Here is a 21,640-nt window from a genome sequence, read left to right as displayed (position 1 = left end):
CTACGAATTTTTTCTAATTGAGTTCCGGTTTCTGCTCGAATTACAGGCGAAAACCGTATGGAGTATCTTTTACAATTTCTCATGCATGCATTTTTACACAAATGCTTTTTTCAAAACATTTTTTCAATGTTACTCAATTTACTTAATTTGTACGATTATGTATCGAAGACTTGAAGACATAACATTTGGATAGCCCAAAAACTGTACCTAAAGTTTCTTTATATGATCACGCTCAGTATAGTTTATAGTGATTATTTTATTTTTAATAATGTCATTGTTGGCCTTCATTATTTGCCTTGGATTCCCATAATAAAGTACTTTGCTTAATACAAATAATTATGAATTCCACAATGAGTTGTTCGATCATATGACATGTCTTGTTCTACTTTGCATTGTTTTCTTTAATGGTCTACAATGCATATCACAATAACAACATTCTTTTGCAATCTCTTTATTTGTCACTGCTGTCATGTGGAAACTATAGTGTGCAGGGTGTATAAGGCAACCACATAATATTCATGAATATCGATTTGTTAACAGTACAAAAGGTTGAATATTAAGTGATTGCCTTTTTTTATACACCCTGTATAACACCATAATTGCATGTACATTAGGCAAAAGGAGATTTTAAATGCCAAATAAAGGATTAATATAAAAGGGCATACTAATAGCAGAATAACAGAACTAATTATCATCATCCTGATCATCATCTTCATCCGAGCCATAATCAATATCACTTTCATCATTTGCATTGCTTTCGACATTTTCACACTCACTGCACTGACATAGCTCAGTGCAGGGTAACTCTGCTTTTTGGCATGAACATCGCTTGGTGGAACAACCTTTTTTGCATCGACACATTACATACTCCAAAATACTCTCTGGAGCACATTCTTTTAGCCCCCATTTAATATCTAGTTTACTACCATCCAAAGTCCAGCCATACCCATTTGGTGACGGTGCAGAAATATTGTTGATGGTTGATCGTCTTCTTATGTATGCTTCATAGTTGACTCTGAGCACATGTTGCTGTAAGCTGTCCAAATTCGGGGAAGAGATTCTTCTGAGCATTTTCCAAGTTTAAACATCTTGTAACGGGCTTCATTCACTGACGACACATCCGGTTGGCCATATAAGTGACAAACATACTTTTCCAAGATGGCACACACTTCCTCTGATACATCCAGTTCCTCTCCTAAACTACTGAAACCATCCAAATACTCTTCATCAGCTCTAGCAGCTTGCCACGTTCTTGCTTTCCCTTTTCCAAAATCCACTGGTCGAGTCGGATCCTATGGGAGTTAGATTGAGGTTAACAAATTGCAATTATACAAGGAATCTGACCCAAATCTTTATGAAGAGTTATGTATTTTTTTTTTCGCTAAAAATTATATTATTCATACCTGTGAATAAATGAAAGCCAATAAGTGCTTTGCAGCACTTTTCACCATAGTGTTCAGCAACTTTATTAACATCAATGTTCCTTAAGTTGTTCCCTGTGCCAGTTTGAAATAATAATCTGGAATCAATGGTACTTTCAAGTGTTAAGGCGATAATAAAGACATCAGTATCAGGGCTTCTGATTACAACATTGTCTGAAAATTCTGCTGCATGCTTTGCATGTAAAAACATCTTTGAGTCAGCTTCTTCATGGTCAGAAGTAAGTTGTAGAACTTCTTCAACTACCAAAGTATTTCCGTCCTGTGGTTTATAGCAGAAACACTTTCAGAACAGGTTACATACAATTCTTCAATTGGTTCCAGTGCAAAGGCAGGGACTAATTTCCATTGCTTTACCAAAAATTTGATAAGTTCCTCTTTATTGCGACCCACATTTAAAAACTTTTTCCACTGTTTTGGAACTTTTTGATTACCATTCAGAATTGTAACTATTGCGTGCCAGAAGCTGCCCTATTTAACCTCTCTGCATTCTTTGTGCTAATCTCAGGGTACCTGTCCGATACAAAGTCTACTCGTTTTGAATTGTTGAACCTTGCAACACCGATAACTTTCTTCAAGATAAGGTCAGCTAGTTGATCAAATGTACCAGGAATATTTTTAACCGTAAGCATTTGAAGCAATGCCATAGCATCAACAATTGTGGTGCTTTCTTGTGGTATTACATCAATTAATGGTTGACCTGCTTCTGCTTCCAATATATGGAGGAGTTTTGACTTGGTTGTCTTATTAAGTCCACCTGAATCTGAAGCCAACGCTCTGGGATACGACCGAAGTGAGTATGTAAACACTTCTTGGAGGTCTATTTTCCGATTCTTTGCAATCAGTACAAGCCTTGCCCAAAATTTACAGTCATTTTTGATTGGGACTAGTTTACCAGAAGCTGTTTTAGTAGCTTTTAGTTTTGCCATGGTTCTAAAGGTTTTAAGTTTCATGGTGGTTATGGGAGAAAAAATGTCAGCCTTCTCACACAATATCTTTGTCTTGATAAAATCCTCTGCATTTTCGTTTCCTCTCTGATAAGCATTCTCTAAATCACCCGCTGTTGCTTCAGCAGCTACTATACCACTACATATATTGACAAGGTCGGTAGGACTGTCAAAACTGAAAGGATTGGACATTGAACAAATCGTTTCCATAATTTGCTGAACAGACTTCTCGTGTAACTTACAGCTTGTTTCATCAAGATCTTTTCGCATTCTAAGATTAAAATATTTTGCACCATAATTACACATTGGTGTTGCTTGGCTTGAATAATATAGCAGGGGGAGGTTGCGGTATTCAAAGTATCGCGATGTAGCATTTACAGTAGATAATAATTCTTAGGATAATTGTCAGCCTGAGTAGTTAAAGTATTTAACATTTGGTAGATATATTTTAAACAATGCTTTATTTAGATACCTTTGTTCTTCTCCCACACCTGCCATTAAACTGCACTGTCTTGTAATAGCACATCGATCAGCTTGAGCCAAAATCCACCGGTGGATTGCACCTCGATTAAGGGTCATACCAGTTATTCCACCTTTTGTTTTTGAATCCCGATTACAGGTCTGTTCTATTGCCTGATCACAAGCTATAGCAGAAAATCCATATCTGTTTTGCCGTTGAACTGTCCATTGTGTAGAGATTTCAAACAGAGAACCTAAAAGAGACAAATTAGCCTGAAAATTTGTATGGTATTCATTGTAGCAAGTATAATGGAACCTTGCATTTATGTTACCTGGGTGGCTTTTCTCAAGTGATATCATTTCAAGCCAGTATACAGTAAGGTAGCAAGCATAATTTATCCTATCGTAAGCAAAGTACCATGGAAGCATTGCTCGGATTGATGACAAGTGGAGCGACCAATTAGTTGTGCGTGTGGCTCTAACAAACGACAACAGTACATTCACCATATCAATGTAAGATGACCAAAACTGAAATGTTTTGCTTCTTTTACTTTCTTCTGCAATGTATCTTTGATACCTAAATAAGTAAGATATTGCACATAAGAAGCCTGCACAAAATTCCAGGTAAGGTCGAAAACAAATAGTGACAGTGTTAATTCTCTTCCATCAATGGGTGCTTTCTCAATATATGCACAACCCATTATAAATCCTACCCTAGCCCTAACCTCACTCAAAATTGAGACCCATTAACCTTGTAAAATTTATTCAACATCGAGTGAAGTGTCGCAAATTCATAATTGATTAACCCTAACCCCGTTTATAATTTATATATAATAGATTTCGGTTGCTCATATATTAAGAAAGTGCTCATCAATGATGATGGGTAATTAATCATTACAATGTAATACCCAATTATGTAATTAACCCTTTAACTGGCAATGCACTCAAATGTGACTGTATTACTTTGTGTAAAGCCAAACGATTAATTACTCATCGTCAATGGCAACATATTGTTTCCCCAAATTGAATAAAATGTAATCATAATTTTAATTTGATTTAATGACTTATCTTTCTTTCATATCAGTTATAATCTGCCCATGTGAAAGCACTTCACCCTCAAACTTTATTTGTTCTGGGTTGTCCACCAAACTTCTCATAAGATCAGATACAACATCGATTCCCAAACTTGAGTCACTTTCAATAAATGCATCAAAACGAAGTCTCTCCAGGGCTTCATACATCAACTTGTGAGCGCGTATACATCTGTTGTAGTGTTTCCCACTGAATACTCCATTGAGAGAACCTTGAGCAACAGTCTCTGACTCTACAAATATGTCCTTAAGACAATAATATAAGCATAATTTAATTAACCCAATGACCTGCAATTTGCCCGATATCCCAGACTTTCTGCTTTTGCTCTGTTTAACACCAGACTTTACCCATGGAAAGTTAATAAAACTTTAAACAGTGAATCATCGACCTTTAAGGTTGGAGAAGCACATCTGATGTGTTACCTGACTCTGACTGTATTTTTGTAATTCATTATACATAATGTGCTTTTCGTACTGAGAGGTCGATGTCTTGCATAATCATACACAACTGTACCTATTGCTATATAGTAAAATCTTGTTTTTACCTGTAATCCAGCCTCACGGAATCGACAAGCAATAGCAGAAGCAAATGACATACATGCGTGAAAGTCCCCCAAGCGTATTATGAACTTTGAAAGAAACTCTTCAGATTTCCACCGAATTTGCTGTGCTTTAGAATATAGGGCTTCATCGAAAATTAGAACAGCAAACCTCAACTGCAACTGAATGATACAACAATATTAATTACATTTCCACATTATGGCTCTTCTGTACAACAAATAATAATTATAAACCCATCACAGTGCAATACTTTTGCCTTGGTGAGTAAAGTTGTGTAGTGTTATAGACGGAGTAAAAAAATTAAGTAGTGCAAATTTCGATGCATTGCTGCATAATGGATTAACTAATTTAAATAGTACACTACCTTGTCTACGATGTCAGCACTCCTTCTTAGTATTGCATAAATTGTTGAAAGCTCAGTAACTGGCGAATCAACAACTGGAAGGTAAGCAATCTTTGACAACGAACATGGTTTGCTGTTAATGGTTGTATTGAACCCAGTCCATCCAGGCAAAAATTTGACTTCCTGATTGCAGAAATACTTACACAATACATACACAAAGTCTAATAATTGACTTGACTCTAGAGCATCTTTATATGAAGATAGAGATATGTTTAGATCATCTTCAGGGTTAAATAATTTTGGTGATTCTTTCTTCCCCAATATATACGGTGTCAATTCTTGCTGTGGAGCTTTTAAGGTCCGAACTGATTTCTTAAGACTGGAGTTGTTTTCAGCTTGAACTGGCAAGAGCTCATTTGACTTAATTTGTTGAATTATTATGCCATTACCCATGTGCGTTGTCCCAGCGCCAGTTGGTGTTTCTTCTAGGAAATCAATATTGTCCCAGACCATCATGGTAAATTTGTTTGAGGCTATTCCTGTTGGTATAGTTACTGAAGTTCCCAAGTTTCGAGATGCTAAAGCTGTGTCAAACGATCGGACTGTTGAATAAGACACAGAATTCCCATATCCATTTAAAATATTTGTTAATTGGTGTGATCCTGTAATTTGCCTGACAGCCATGCCCAACGATAAGGATTTTGGAGTGTGCTGTGTGCCATTGAAACATACATGTATAATGTCTTGTGCAAGAGAAATAATTTTCAAATACTTTTTCTCAGGAAGACTTAAATAAGCATCCATGCTAACATCTGTGGTAAAACCAAGCAGCCATGACAGAAATGTAGCTAAAAAAGGTGGAACCATTGCTTTTGCACTGTCAATACTTATTTCAGATGGACGAGGTGGCCAACTTTCATAAAATGGTTTACATTCTTTAATTTTGTCATGGAGAAACATTGCAGCATGAAACAGATTCCTTCTGTAAGACTCATCATCAGGACCAGTTACTGTGCTGCTTGAATCAGGAAGAACTTCTTGATCGCTACTGTCATCATCATCTTCACAAAATTTTATGCTCTCTTCTGCAATCTCCCCCACATCAACGTTGCTGCTGAACACTATCTCACCCACGATACGTCGACTAGGCATGTGGAAAACCAACTGGGGATATGTCTTTTTTAATCGCATTTTCAAACGATGCACTCGATAATTTGATGCATCGCACCCTTCCTCACGATGAACTATGTTTACAAACTCCTTGAATAAGAATGGTGTACGCAGTATTTCTTTGTCTTCTAAAAGTCTTTTTTCCACAACTTCCTTGCAGAAAATGTCATAGGATTTTGCATAGAGAATACATGTTTTGCCTTCACCACTATCAATGTTTAAAAAGTTTGTTTATGTCATATAACAGTTTCTATGATAGCATGCCTCTATTGCTATGCAGTCTTTGTCTCTTATATGTACTAGAATAGATTCGTCATTTTTCATCTCAGCTGCCCTTCTTAGTTTTCCTGCATCACAAGTCTGACTTTGAGTAAGTTTTTGAATTTTTCGTTTCTTTGTGTTCTGTCAGAATGAGAAAATACAGTGCTGAACCTAATTATATTATATATAATATATATACACGCTGCAAATAGAATTCCTTATTGGTAAAAGTATTACATCCATTTTTACTAACCGGGCATGTGTATGTGAGCTCCTTTTTCTTACAAATAAGACACATTCTTGGAAGAACATGAGTTGATCCAACTTTTGTCGTTGTAACCGATTGTTTATACTAAAGTTAGACACATCGTTTGCAGTCTTCTTTGCCACAGGTTCGACACTTTCAGAAATGCTTTGCTTTGCCTTTAGGGCTCTTTCGATCTTTGATTTATCGATAAACTTTCTGTAACAGTTAATGTGATAGCATGGGATCTGCTGCCTTTGTAACATGAACTTACAGTCGTTATCCTTGAAAAACATATTTTCATCCGATTCGGAAATATATTCGAATGACTTTTCCGCCATTTTCTTTTGCTCCCCTTGTAATTCAAGCCATATTTTTCTGCACTCGAAGAATTTGGATAATGTTACGGATGTAAATTTTTTTAATTGATCAGGTTTCGTATCACTTATAGAGTGATGAATAATGCATGCCATAGTTGTTTCCGCCATGTTGTTTACGAAGAATTTAATTACTAGCTATTTTGCATATTTCAGAGTGACCCGAACTCTGCCCGAATTTGCAGGCGTTCAATGACCTGATTGTTAAAAGGGGCTTTTTGAGTGATGTGATTTTGGCCGAATCGCATTTTGAAACAGCGAATCTTGACGACTTCAAGCGACAAATACAAAAAAACTGCAGGGTGTATCAGCGGGAACTTTTCAGATTTGAATTCAGCGTATTTTAATCCACAAGAGTATGTAATTATTTTTTAGCTTAGCAGGGTGTGCAATGAAACGAAACATTTTGGGGCGCCAGCTGACGGCCTAAATCCACTCCTTACATAGTCCGCCAAGGTCAACAGACTCCTCCCCCATTAAGTCAACTTGAAACGTTGTTCTTAGATTATCAATAAATTCAAGTTCACTGAATGTGGATTCAATAACCCTGTCTCTGTCAATTGTTATGTAGTTTGTTGCACCCTCTAACGTTTTCTCAAGAGAAGACAGTTCCAGTGGTCGGCCAGATATAACATGCTGCTGAATGAATCGCAACAATTACACAGGATCTGATAATCCTTTATTCTTCGCTTGCTCGTTCAATTTTTCCATTCCCTCTTTCAGATGCTTAAGTTGAGAGTTGTGTCGGACAAACATTTTCTCACTTTGGTCCGTTCAACCTGAAGGTTGCAAGAGTAAGAATTCATAGTAAACATTGGCAAGTACACACTGGGAATCTGGGATTAAGGACTAAGACCAGAAGCCGGTTGTTTAATAGCCGTTTAGCTTGCACGGCGGAACGATTGAACCCGCAACTTATGCATTTAAACTTTCATTGATTATTGTAATTATTGCTACTCTGGTTTAAATAAATGAAAGTAATCACCACACAAAGATTAACTTTCACGACCCAACCTTTTGACACTCCGGTCTATATATATACATAGTGTCTTCATCAGGAGTGATCTGATGTTGAAACTCAGATCCTTATATACAGGGTGTATAAAAAAAAATGTCCCAAATGTAAAATTTTCCCGTTTTTCAGGATATTTTGCAGAATTTGGCAAGTTTTTGTGTTCCTAGAGATAGTTAAGACTTACTTATCTGGTATACCTAGGCCAAGTTTGGTTTTTCATTAACAAAATTATATTACCGGGTGGGTGGTTCCTTTCCACTGATATTGAGAGGGCTTGCACGCGAAAATGTGAAGCTGAAATTAAGATATTATTTAGCTGTCTAAAAGTAGGAAAGCTTTTTAATAAACTATCAAAGTTTCAGGAAAAATAATGCAAACTGGGAGCAACGCGCGACCCCTAAAAGTGACAAATATTTTATTGCACACAACGGATTAACTGCATGGTTGATTTTAGTGACCGATCTCATGCAAGGCTGGGAAAATGAATAAATTAAAGCGAGAAACTGAACACAAGAACAAAGCGATTTATTAGTGATGTTAATCCTTAACATTTCCACCATTTTTTTCTAAGCAAACTGCGGCTCGTCTGAGCATGGTAAACACTGAACGGCGAACCACATTTGTCTGTCCTGCCTCAAATTATCCATTTTGTTCGAAATTCTTTTTTGCAAATCTCCTACGCTACCACCGGCAAATCTAGGCAAATGGGCAGACAAACGGTTCGCTGTTCAGTGTTTAATATGCTCAGACAAGCCGCAGTTTGCTTAGAATGAAATGGTGGACATGCTGAGGATTAACATCACGAATAAATCGCCTTTGTTTTTGTGTTCAGTTTCTCGCTTTAATTTATTCATTTGCCCACCTTGTATGAGATCGGTCACGCTAAAATCAACAATGCATTTAATCCACTGCGCGCAATGAAATATTTGTCACCTTTAGGAGTCGCGCGTTGCTCCCAGTATGCATTATTTTTCCTGAAACTTTGACAGTTTATTAAAAAGCTTTCCTACTTTAAGACAGCTAAATAATATCTCAATTTCAGCTTCACATTTTTGCGCGCAAGCCCTCTCAATATCAGTAGAAAGGAACCACCCCCCCGGTAAAATAATTTTGTTAATGAAAAACCAAACTTGGCCTGGGTACACCAGATAAGTCTTAACTATCTCTAGGAACACAAAAAATTGCCAAATTCTGCAAAATATCCTGAAAAACGGAAATTTTACATTTGGGACATTTTTTTGATACACCCTGTATTGCACTGAGCTAGCTATATTATAATTCCTGGAGGACTTGCTCCTTTCAAAAAAGTGAAGCAAGAAACATGGCGGATTTTTTCGTGCTAACACCAGATATGGTCCCATAGGGCAATGGTAATGACCACTGACAACCGCAATACAGTGCTTTAGGCGCACTCCTTCGCCCTCCAGCTTTTTTAGAATTTTTTTTTTTATTTTTTGTGCAAATCCGATAATTTTTTTACTATTTTTTTGACCTCGAAAAACAATGGACTATTTTTTCAGTTCATTGATGAAATTAGTCGCCTGAAATTTGTAAGATTTATATTTACTTTTGAAGTTTAATCGATGGTATTTTTGACAGCTCGCATAGAAATAAAATGCATCTAAAAACATATATTTTTCTTGAGATTCATGCTTATAGATTCATAAATTGTTGATATTGCAACTTTTATGTACAGTTATAAAGATGACATATTTAATTACTATCCGGTTACCCGGCTATCCGGTTACCCATGTTTTCTACCATGCCGAGAATAACCCACTTCTAGTCTCCCAAATTACCGAAAATTCAGAACTATCGAGATAAACAAGTTTTAACTAATAAGTCCGAAATTGCAAATTCTTCGAATATACATTTTCATGAGATTGGGCCAAAACTATTGCTAAAATACCAAGTCAAAGATCTAACGTTTTTCAGTGCTGAAGTCATTATGCATGTATTCGGATCTACATGTTATGCGTATAAACAAGATGCCAAAAAGCTAGATGCGCGTAGCCGAAAAGGCATTTTTTTCGGATATGACAAAGGAAGTCCGGCCTTTTTAGTATTTTATCCAGAAACGAACAAGGTAGAGAAAGTACAATGTGTAAAATTCTTTGACAATATTCAAGCCGAGCAAGATGATGTTGATTTAATCTCTACGAGAGTACAAGGTGAAAATATTGATAAGCCCGAGGCCAAAATACCAAACATTGTTGAGGAAAATCAAAACACTCCGGAATTTCAAATTGGACAAGTACGTGATGACAAGGAAACACATGAACAACACGAACAAGGCACTACGAGGAAAGATATCCAACAAGAGCACGCAATAAACCAAATTACTTTGGACAAAATAAGTTAGATGAAAAAAAAGTTGCACAATTGGTTATTGTTATAGGCTTGCAAACATCCCAGTAAGTTACAAGCAAGCAGTAAGCGCATCAGATGCAAACAAATGGCAAGAGGCCATGAATACAGAGATAAAAGCTCTCAATGAAAATGAAACATTTGAACTTGTACCACACCCAAGGGATAGGCAAGTAGTAGGGGCAAAGAGTATACACAGTTAAAACGAACCAGAATGGCGAAAAGACATATAAAGCCAGGTTTGTACCAAATTAAGGGTTATTCGCAGGTAGAAGAATTTACATTTGCACCCACTGCACGTATGAGCACAGTCCACACTTATTGCTACGCATGGTTCAGTATGGCATGATTGTCCACCAAATGGACCCATTGATCACGAAATCTACATTGAACAGCCCGAAGGTTTCGAAAAGTTCAGTAACAATGGCGAAAGATTAGTGTGTAAACTAAATCGGTCACTATACGGACTTGGAATTGGAAATTGGGACAACTTATTACATCAGTTTTTGGTAAAAGAAAAGTTTACGCAGTCACTTGCAGACCCATGTCTGTATGTTTGCTAAATTGACAATGAGCGATGTGTTATTATTATTGTATGGGTCAATGGAATCAAATGGTCAGTTTGGAATCAAACTCAATACATTCAAAAGATTCTTTCAGTTGAGATTCGAAATGTCTAGCTCTAAACCTAAGCCGACCCCAAGCATTTTAGGCCACGAGAAAGATACAAATGAAGAATCACCAAAATTGATGGACCCGACATTATATAGAGCAATTGTAGGAAGCCTAATATACGTAATGACTGGAACAAGACCGTGGATCTGTGTTACATGGTAACAAAATTGTCACAAAAAATGTCAAATCCCAAACAATGCGATTTGAGCACGGCCAAACATGTTTTGAGACATTTGAAATGTTCACAGGAATTAGGATTAACCTTTAGGAAAACGAATTCACCACTAACTCTTAAAGGGTTCTGCGATTCAGATTGGGGAGCGTCTCAGTTGAAGACAGACAAGCGTGACAGGCTATAATTTTCAGCTCTCACAAAATGGCCCGATGATATCATGGAAAAGCCGAAAACAACCGACCATGGCATTGTCAACATGTGAAGCAGAATATGTAGCTCTATAGCCAACGCGATACAAGAAGCAATGTCATACACTGGGTTTCTGGTTTTACAGTTGATGTTGCTTCATTGCCAATACTTCTCTGGGTATCAGCCACATCCTGACTTGAATTATGGAAGTATGAGATGGTGGGTTGGGTTAAGTTAATACTGGCAATGGTGTTATCATCCATATCTTCAGAGAATATGTTATAATAGGGAAGCTCATCGGCCGCACCATCCTTGTTATCTTTTCTAAACTGTGCTCCTTCCATGAGTCTGATGTACACAATGCCGCTGGTGCAATGGACTTTAGAAGAAGTTTTGCATCAACTTGTTTACTTGCCGGTATGTTTGGTATGACCAATGTCCCAGAGCAGTTTTTGACTATCTCAAATGCTATCCCATTAAGTTCACCAGTCAATAATTCTGATAACTTCAGCTTAAGTGTGTCTGAATCCCATTGATGGTCAATATCAAACCCAGATCAGTGAAATAAATATAACTGGAACGCTACCTTCTGGCAGGAAGTTGAAGCTAAGTCACCCCCAGTCTTTAAACGCAAAAACAAACACGGCCAAACAAAATGTTTTTTTTGTGATTTCGTAAATTTGATAAAAACTCACCGAAAAATTTTTTTAGGGAGTTAAATAACTGATTTTGTTAGTACTTACAGCCGGCTGAGACATTCTTGATGTTGGTAGAATGCATTTTATGGACCTATTATTGGAAATGCGGAGTAAGACGGTTCTTTGCTAGGAAAAAGCGTAGAGCCTAGCGTGACAATGCAGGAATATTTGTTTTACTTTACAATGAATACAACTTTTTTGGCATCTAGTCACTTGAAATTAAATAAACATAAACTTATAATATTATACAATGTCTAGCAAGTGTATTTTGCGATGAAATTTTAGCTTTAGGATATCCGTTTCGTACAAATTAACAAATATTGTTGTCAAAATTGCACATCGCTATAAACTTGTTCCGTTTAAGAAAATTTGTTTCCAATCTGATCGGCAACTCCAGTTGTAATTCGTAAAACAGTTCACCTGGTTAAATTTAAGAGTAATCCATTATAATTCCATAAAAAAAACATTTAAAACCATGAACCATGGAGGTAAAGTCCCGCAAATTTTGGCTTCACAAAAACAATGAGGAGGTATCGTTCCAGTTATTTATTATAGTTCACTGACCCAGATATAATTCTGCCATTTTGTTCCAGTTCCACCTTCTTGGGTTAGGTTGGTATCTTGCTACTATACCAATTCAAGATGACCACATCCTTGGCAACAATGTTGTTTGTTCATGGTCGACCAACCTGCCTAGAACTTTGAGTTTGATTTCCTCTGGAGTAAGGGTGACAAGTTGACGAATTGCAGGATCTACTGGTATACCTCCCAGTGGTTGGATTTCTGCTGGCTTCATTCGCATTTCTCAATGTTGTCGGAAAGCCCCTTCAAAGTTTGGTCAAATGATCTACAGCAGGTTGGTTCTGGGGTACAGTAGCAGATGCTGAAGCTGTTGTTGAAGCAGATGTTGACATCGATGATGCTAAAGGTGCAGATCTTTCTATTAACGATGTTAGTTGGTTTATGCTTGCTATTGCCGCCTCAGCAATCGCTTTTACTTGTCGAGAAATATCTCTCTCCGCGGCCATGTTTTACACATGCCGCGCACGACATTGTGGTCGATAAGGATCACAGTACAGTGGGTTCAAAAGAGGTAAAATTAATTGTTGCTTGCAGTGACAAAATTAATTCACAGTTGTGACAAAATTAATTCTTACATACATAAAATTTATTCGTGTTATAGTGCAGACAAAAATATTTTGCAGTAGTAAAAAATAATTCAAGCAATAGATAAAATTATTTCCAAACTTGTTAGAAATAATTTAGCATTGTAAAAAATAATAGCTTCATAAGGCAAAATATAATTTGAGTATGAAATAATATTTCAACACCCAAGGAAAAATTATTGGTCGTCTATAAAAAATTAAATGCTGCATTTTGACCAGAACGGGCCCCCAAAATCATCCTTGTTGTACTGCATTAAAATAGGGAGAGGCACCACACATATCTGGGGTGAGGTCCCATGCATAAATGGTGAATCCTTTGAAATAATCCTCTCTGGAGATATCAAGACCTCTATTGTTGTTTCATTTTTCTAGTACCGGAGAATAATGTGTTGTATGCCTGAATAAAATTCTCTTTGTTTCTTTGTAGATGAGAATGAGTTGTTTGAAGGGTATTTCTTCGCCGTTTGCAGTTTCAGCTTCCACAAATCTGCACACAAATGTCTTAGGAATGATTCCGGCAAACACATTATCTTTTCTTATTTGCGGGAGGTTTGCAAGAATGGTAAATGCTTTACATTTTACACAACGTATAGGATAAGTGGCAGGTACCGATCTCAAGGCTAACTTGTGTGCTTTACTGATGGTTTCACTGACCTTAACTTTATCTACTTTAAGAGTCACATCCACAAGCTTGATTTTAGCGTTTATAGGATCTGTATTTTTATCCATTAAACATAATTTCAATTTTGATTTTCGATTTAGGACTACCTTGAGATCCACCATGCTAAGTAATAATTGTTTGACCATAAATGCATGGCAAAAAATAGGACCTGCCATTACCAACAGTTTTCCATCTTGAATAAATTGATGATGTTTTGCAAAGCTTTGATTTCTACTTCCAGGTACCATGAATTTCAGAGTTTTTTTTTTGCGGCGACACCACCAGTCGGATGATTTACAATAACCTCAACAGAATCTTCTGATGGAAGACTTCCTGTGTTATACATATGCCCAGGGGTATCCTTGTAGTACAATGCCGAGGTGAGTTGAGTTTTTTTTGCCAATACATCATTGTTCAGGAGAGTTTCCAAATAGGTGCAATAAGCATAAGTACCCATAGCAGGGGTGACTTGTCTTCCATTCAAGTAAGCATCAACCTGTTTAAACAAGCTGTGTAAGAAATTAAGAAAATAGGAACCACACTTGATTGTTGACAACCACTTAAAGGAGTTCCATCGGATTGTGTAATTATTACTTTAACCAGGAGAATCATTTTTGAGTAGTAGTGATACCCCCCCATCTGGAGATGGAATTAATTAGTATGCGCTCATCTGGAGATGGAAGTAATTAGTATTCACCCATCTGGAGACGGAAGTAATTAGTATGCACCCTTCTGGCAGTAGAAGTAATTAGTATTCACTCTTCTCACAGTAGAAAAAATAATTTATTCAATCTCAGTCTCCTACGGAAGACTCTAACCCTAATGCAAGGGATGCCGCCAATGACGTCACAAGCTGTCAATGGCGCCACTAAGTAGCGTCGCTGAGTAGCTATGATGATGTGGAGGGCGAATGGCGCAATTCATCCGCTGTGTGTTACCCACCAAAGATCAACAAGGATGAGAGTTGTGAAGGATTTAAGTAAACACAACTTTGGGAGACCGTTTTTTCTCGTGAACAGTCAGTTTTTACCGAAAGTATGCGCGGCCTCCTTGCAAGATGAAGTGCGCACAGTCACAAGTGTGTTATTACAACATAGCTTACATGTGGAATGACTTGCGTGGGAGGGCTGTGCACTCACGCTATACATAATTATAAATACAAACTAAGGATTTGCGAGGAAAATATTTTACTACTCAAATTACACATGTTACAACATTGAGAGTATTTCTTTCAATGCCATGAGGACTGTACATTTTAAAAGTTGATTTTTTAAATATTCTCTATATGCTTTGTGATGACTGTTCTCATGACTTGTAAACTGTTCTCTTGTCGTTTTAAACCTGTACTTACGGGTAGACGGCTTGGTAAAGAAGACAATAAAACCTGACTCGAGTAGGTCATTTTGGTATGAGTTTTTTTTCCAAGGAGATAGCTAGTTCAAGATAGAACATATCATCATCGTAGTCATCATCATCACTGCCTTTATTTTCCTTCACATCTTCAATCTTGTGGTCATTTAAAAGCCTCTTAATAAGAAACTTTCTCTTATCAACGGCAGCTTCTATTGCTTCTTTTTGGTCAAAATCATCATTTGTAATAAACACATCTTTTGTGTGCATTATTTTCTTATGTACTAGATCTTTCTTTAGTTGTCTCATCCACAAAAGGCGCTCTAAATAGATAATTTCTAAGTCTTTCTGGAGTCTAGGCATAACACTGAAGTAAGCTTTCTCTTTAGCAGAGTGCTCATTAAAACCACTGTTTATAAGGCTTTCCTTCATTTCCTCGAAAGCTGTGTTACTTCTTTGTTTTCTTCTTTGTTCTTCTATTAACGGTATCCAGGGATCCATTTCTACTTCACATTCGGAGTCAGTTGTCGTCAAACTTCCAAATTGCTGAGTGGAAGTGGTCGAGACATCATCTTATATGATCTTATGCCTGGCGCACACTGGAGGAAACAGCTGAGCTGAGCGTCACTCGTGGCTGTTAGCTGAGCTGTTTCCTCAGGTGTGCGGTGTCGTGTTCCGCGATTTTCGCCACGCGTGCCATGAGCGCAGAATATTCAACGTGTTGAATAATTTTGTGCACGAGTGAACATTTCCTCACAGTGTGCGCGCGTTCTGAGCTATCAGCTCAGCAATCAATGCCAACGCGCATGCGTCTTTTCCATGTTTTACTGAAGTCAAGATGGCCAATGTCGATGAAAATCTAGACTCAAGCTCGTCGGAAGATGAAGAGGTTTTCCTTTCCCTTCTGATACTGCGGCGGAGACGAAGGCGTTTGAGAGCAGCTAACCGAAAGACTTGGGTCAAATCCTGGGTTTCACGGCGTCAAACCCATGGGGCATGTGCAAATATTGTTCGTGAATTGAATTACGAAGATCCAGAGAAATTCAGACAATATCATCGCCTAGACAGAACTTCATTTGAGGATACTTTTCAGTAGTGATCCTCTCTGTAGGGCATACTATTTTGCCCATAAATTGGAGGCTGTTGGCTTTGTGGGGTACCAGGCATGATTGGGTGGAAATAATTTCTCTGGGGTTGGGGTTGTAGGACTGTTGGTGTCTGTACTTCCTGGGTCAGTAATCCAGCCTGAGCTTGAAAAATAATATTATTTATTTTGTTTTGTGCCAAACTGCTTGCCACTTTATCCAATTCAGACAAAGCTTTGGCAACATAATTCCCAAAAGCATCATAAATGGTGTCGTTCCCTTTTTTTTTTTTGCTTGTTCGCAATAGACTGAGATAAATTCTTGATCAGGTGATACTCCTCAGCCTGTTTCTATAAACACTTTTTAGTGTAATTTTATTTGCCATGGTTGATGCAAACTATAAGTTTATTTATATTGATGTTGGAGCAGCTGGCAGAGCAGGTGATGCTGGAGTTTTTGCTGATTCTGCGTTGAATAAAGCACTGAGAACAAACTCTTTAGATCTTCCAGATGCAGTTGCCTTACAAGGGATATCAAAAATGATACCACATCATATTGTTGGGGATGATGCCTTTCCTTTAAGTAGTCGTATAACGAAGCCATACCCTTACCGGAATTTGGAGAAAGAGAAGCGTATCTTCAATTACAGATTGTCAAGAGCATGAAGAGTTGTCGAAAATGCCTTTGGCATTTTAGCTCATAGGTGGAGGGTATTCCTAACTACCATTAAACTATCACCCAACAAAGTGACAGACATAATTTTTGCAGCTTGCTGCTTGCACAATTTAATGGTTGAAAAGAACAAAGCAAGTTATGCATCAGCTGCAGACCTTGAGAATGCAGATCATACATTGGTCAGAGGTACGTGGAGAAACGACCAGGTTTTGACTAATATGCAACCAACCACCCTGCACAATGCAACAAAGGATGCCAAAACTCAAAGGGTACTTTTGACTGATTATTTTAATTCTGTCCCTTGGCAAAGCAGTATGATTGCTTAGCCATATTGCTTATGCAAACATGTATATATTGTAAGAATTATCACTACCCTATTATCAACTACACTGTTATTATACACTTTTTTTCTCTTTGTATATAAATATATATATATATATATATATATATATATATATATATATATATATATATATATATATATATATATATATATATATATATACAAACTGTTTCCATGCCTTAATTTCTTTAATGTATGTGCTTACCAAATCAATATTTGAAATTGAAGCCCAAGTTGCCACATAGGTGTGAGAAACTGGAGTTTCTCAAGCAGCCATTGAGTGTGCTTGGTCACGTTTTTTCTTGCACTTCCACTAGCTGGGGTTTTTTTTGCTTTGCTAAAGCTGTTTCTCAGAGCTCTGATTTTAGCTTTAACCCACTCACCTATAAATAATAATTGAATTTGTTTACTCAATCACAGATGACTTAAAATTTTTGATAAACAATAAAAAATGTCAAATTCTAGGCAATATTACTACTAAACCGTCAAGGAATCATATAAAACCTTCTGCACTGAAGGGAATTCTTGCTAGAAGGCAGAAGTGTACGAATTTCCTCGCGCAGTATTCTTATTTGAGTTATTTCTACAAGAACACTAATAAAATCTGAATTATCTTACATTGTTGTTCCGAGTTTTTCGGCCAGTTCTTGAAGCGCCTTATCGCGTATCTCTCGGTTCTCGGTGGACTTCGAACGTTGTACAGACAAGGGTAATCGGGCCAAAAATCGGCCAATTTATCTTCCAACACTGCTTCAGCAACTGGTGAGTTGTTTGCCGCCATCTTGACTTCAGTAAAACGTGGAAAAGACGCATGCGCGTTGGCATTGATTGCTGAGTTGATAGCTCAGAATGCGCGCGCACTGTGAGGAAATGTTCACTCGTGCACAAAATTATTCAACATGTTGAATATTTTGAGCTCATGGCATGCGTGGCGAAAATCGCGGAACACGACACCGCACACCTGAGGAAACAGCTCAGCTAACAGCCACGAGTGACGCTCAGCTTAGCTGTTTCCTCCAGTGTGCGCCGGGCTTTATATGGCACTATTAGGCCCAATGGCCCAATTGCTGACTGGGCATCCTAACTCGCGAATATGGACATATATTCCATTAAAGCGGACAATATATCATATTTTAACAAATCAAAATAAAAGCGATTCACGCTAAAATTTGGTTTTTACCTCACACAATACCCCGACCCATAAAACTACATACATCAAACGCATGATGTACACTTGAAAGACCTGTGTACATTTTAGTGTGACATCTTGAACACTAAACACAGTTGTTCCGAGTTGGGCGCTTGCAAAGCCCTCGTGTTCCAACTAAGTGTACTGCAATGTTTCTCCAAAACCGAATAAAGTGTTGACTCAGTGTCTCTGGTGCAGAGGAATGTTCTCAGGGGACTTTTTTATTCCCCAATGTTTAATGGAATATTCTCCATATTCGCAGGTTAGGACCATATTCCCAGTCAGTGGGCCATCGGGCCTAATAGTGCCATATAAGGCCATATAGGACCCAAACGGGCCCATGAACACATGCTCATAAATGCTCATGAGCAGATGCTCATCTGTAAGTTAAGTAGAACAATTTCACAAATATTTTAAACCTATTGTTTGGGCACTACACTGTTTTTGTTTAAATCGTTTGACTTTGTCTTCCCTAAGCAAGAGTTTGCGTTGGCAAGCCCGGACTTTTCCGGATTAGGATAACCAGTCATGCAGCAATCAGGCCATTGGGCCTAATAGGGCCATATAAGACCATATAGGGCCCAAATGGGCCTAATAAAATACCTGACCCACGAAATATGGGTTGCACACATAGGAACTGTCCTGTGTTTTGGCTGCAAAATTAAAGCATGTGCAGTGTAGTCGTAAACGAAGAACCTCTACCTCGAGGGAAACAAAGAAAGCACATAAGGGATGGTTAACATTTTAGTTTGTGTGTATGTACTGGACTAGCGTTGAGCAGATGAGCACATGCTCATAACTGCTCATGAGCAGACATCTGCTCATAAAACTGTGTTGTTGCTCGATAACAAGGCATTTACACACTTCTAGTGCTAAGGGTATGAGCTTCGAATCTTGTGAGAAGATACATCAGCCGCAGTTAAAATCAGTGCAGACACAAATAGGAGTATCGCCCACTATGAGAACAAGTAAGAAACATGTCTCAGACTCGGACAGTCAAGAAAGTAATTTCCAAGATGATGTCTCGACCACTTCCACTCAGGTATCTGGAAGTTCGACGACAACTGACTCAGAATGTGAAGTAGAAATGGATCCCTGGATACCGTTAATAGAAGAAGCAAAACAAAGAAGTAACACAGCTTTCGAGGAAATGAAGGAAAGCCTTATAAACAGTGGTTTCAATGAGCACTCTGCTAAAGAGAAAGCTTACTTCAATGTTATGCCTAGACTCCAGAAAGAATTAGAAATTATCTATTTAAAGCGCCTTTTGTGGTTGAGGCAACTTAAGAAAGATCTGGTACATAAGAAAATAATGCACACAAAAGATGTGTTTATAACAAATGATGATTTTGACCAAGAAGAAGCAATAGAAGCTGCCGTTGATAAGAGAAAGTTTCTTATTAAGAGGCTTTTAAATGACCACAAGATTGAAGATGTGAAGGAAAATAAAGGCAGTGATGATGATGACGACGATGATGATATGTTCTATCTTGAACTAGCTAACTCATACCAAAATGACCTACTCGAGTCAGGTTTTACTGTCTCCTTGTCATCATCATCATTACTGCCTTTATTTTCCTTCACATCTTCCATCAAGTTTTTTAAATATATTTTATTTCAGAAGCAGGGATCCACAAGTGAATAATTTGTTATGTTACCGTCAAACCGGATGTTGTTTTGCGTGCGAAATTGCAATATTGCTAGGCAGTTTTGCAACATTGATTGGCAGATTGCGCAAGCAACTTGCAAATAGTTTTCACAGATTGACACCACATTGTCCCGTGTATTGCCATACAATGTATCAGGTAATAATACAATACTTTGAAAAAAGATTTGCAAGTTTTTTTGTTCACGAACCAATTTCAGAGTAAAAAGACTGTCTTAATCGGGTGAAGAACGCTATTCCTGTCCTAAGAGATATTAAAGACAACAAAGATAAGATATTGTACAAAGATATTCAATTCGATACTTTCATAAATATCGACCCTTTAGAGGATTCTGCAAACCTACATCTGTCAGAAGCCTTTAGAAATACAACATCAAATGGCTCTGATGTACATAGACGCGTTCATTTGCAAGTGCGAGATACAGATTCGCCATTTATTTATCCATTTATCAGAGAAGACAAATGGGAACAGAGGAGACATGTGAGAGTTCCAGCATGCAATCCTTCCATGTAACAAATACTGCTGCTTGTATTTCAAAGAATGTTACTGCAAATACCATAAATCAAGTTAAATTTACTCTTTCCCCTGTGCGAAATAAACCTAAAAACATATCCAAGACAAAGACGACAAGTTATGTGGATAATTAGAGTTCTGATAGCAGTTCAATATCTGACTCGTCCCCAGAGTGGAAACGGTATCTTAAACATCTTCAAGAAGAAAAAGAGATGGAGAGAGAGTCGACTCGCTGCTTCACGCGTCCCCATTTTTTATCCTCTGTGAGTTAAAGTTATATAACGCCTAAAACTCTGTTTTGTTTTGAAATGTTTTGCAATGTATTTTGTCGATATTTTAAAATTAAAACGCGAATTTAGAAGTATTCTTTGAAATTCGTCGTATATTGTTATCTCACAAATATGCAAACGCTCCGCCTGCTGGTTGACAAACAAAAAAGCAGCTCTGACAACGTTTCACTTTTGCAAACACAATTTGGGTAAAAATATGGCAGCCGACAAAGGTAATCAGAACTCACTTACAAAACAAGGATTTTATTATTGCTTTTAAAGACAGCACGATCATTGATATCAGCCAAGCTGTAAGTACTATATTGTGCACTATGGCCAGGTTCTTCCATCACCACTCAATATAACTTCTTTATTCTCTCTTTCTTTCCAACATCTCTGCTTGTGTTTCTCCCAGTATTCATTAATGGCAGGGATGATGTACAACTTCTGATACTGATTGAATAATGTTGATAAGAAATACCGCAGCTTACAGAAGTTGAACATCAACCCTACCTTGGTATAGGAATTGCCAGACAACAACAAAGCAGAAGCAAGCACGAGGTTGCCTGCTCTAATCTTGTTGCAAGAGGGTTGAGCTGCCTAGCTGCCTCCAACATGACCAGACCTACACCCCCAGGATACGACCAGGCATGTTCCAACATAAGTTTTTCTATAGCTCAACACACAGCCACATCCTTGTTGTTTACAAAC

At 37.7% G+C, this 21,640-nt stretch overlaps 1 protein-coding gene across 1 annotated transcript in view; it reads left to right on the top strand.

The window, feature by feature from the left end:
- The window catches only part of LOC114529558, an 82,776-nt gene that overhangs the window by 42,332 nt on the left and 18,804 nt on the right, over nucleotides 1–21,640 (top strand). Inside the window, exon 2 of the mRNA XM_028551371.1 lies at nucleotides 485–492. Coding sequence (XP_028407172.1) covers nucleotides 485–492 — 8 coding nt within the window. The remainder of the gene's footprint in view (nucleotides 1–484; nucleotides 493–21,640) is intronic.

Source organism: Dendronephthya gigantea, unplaced genomic scaffold, assembly GCF_004324835.1.
Source record: "Dendronephthya gigantea isolate DGI-Jeju-01 unplaced genomic scaffold, DenGig_1.0 000057F, whole genome shotgun sequence".
NCBI lineage: Eukaryota > Metazoa > Cnidaria > Anthozoa > Malacalcyonacea > Nephtheidae > Dendronephthya > Dendronephthya gigantea.
This window is presented reverse-complemented; position numbering and strand designations above follow the sequence as displayed.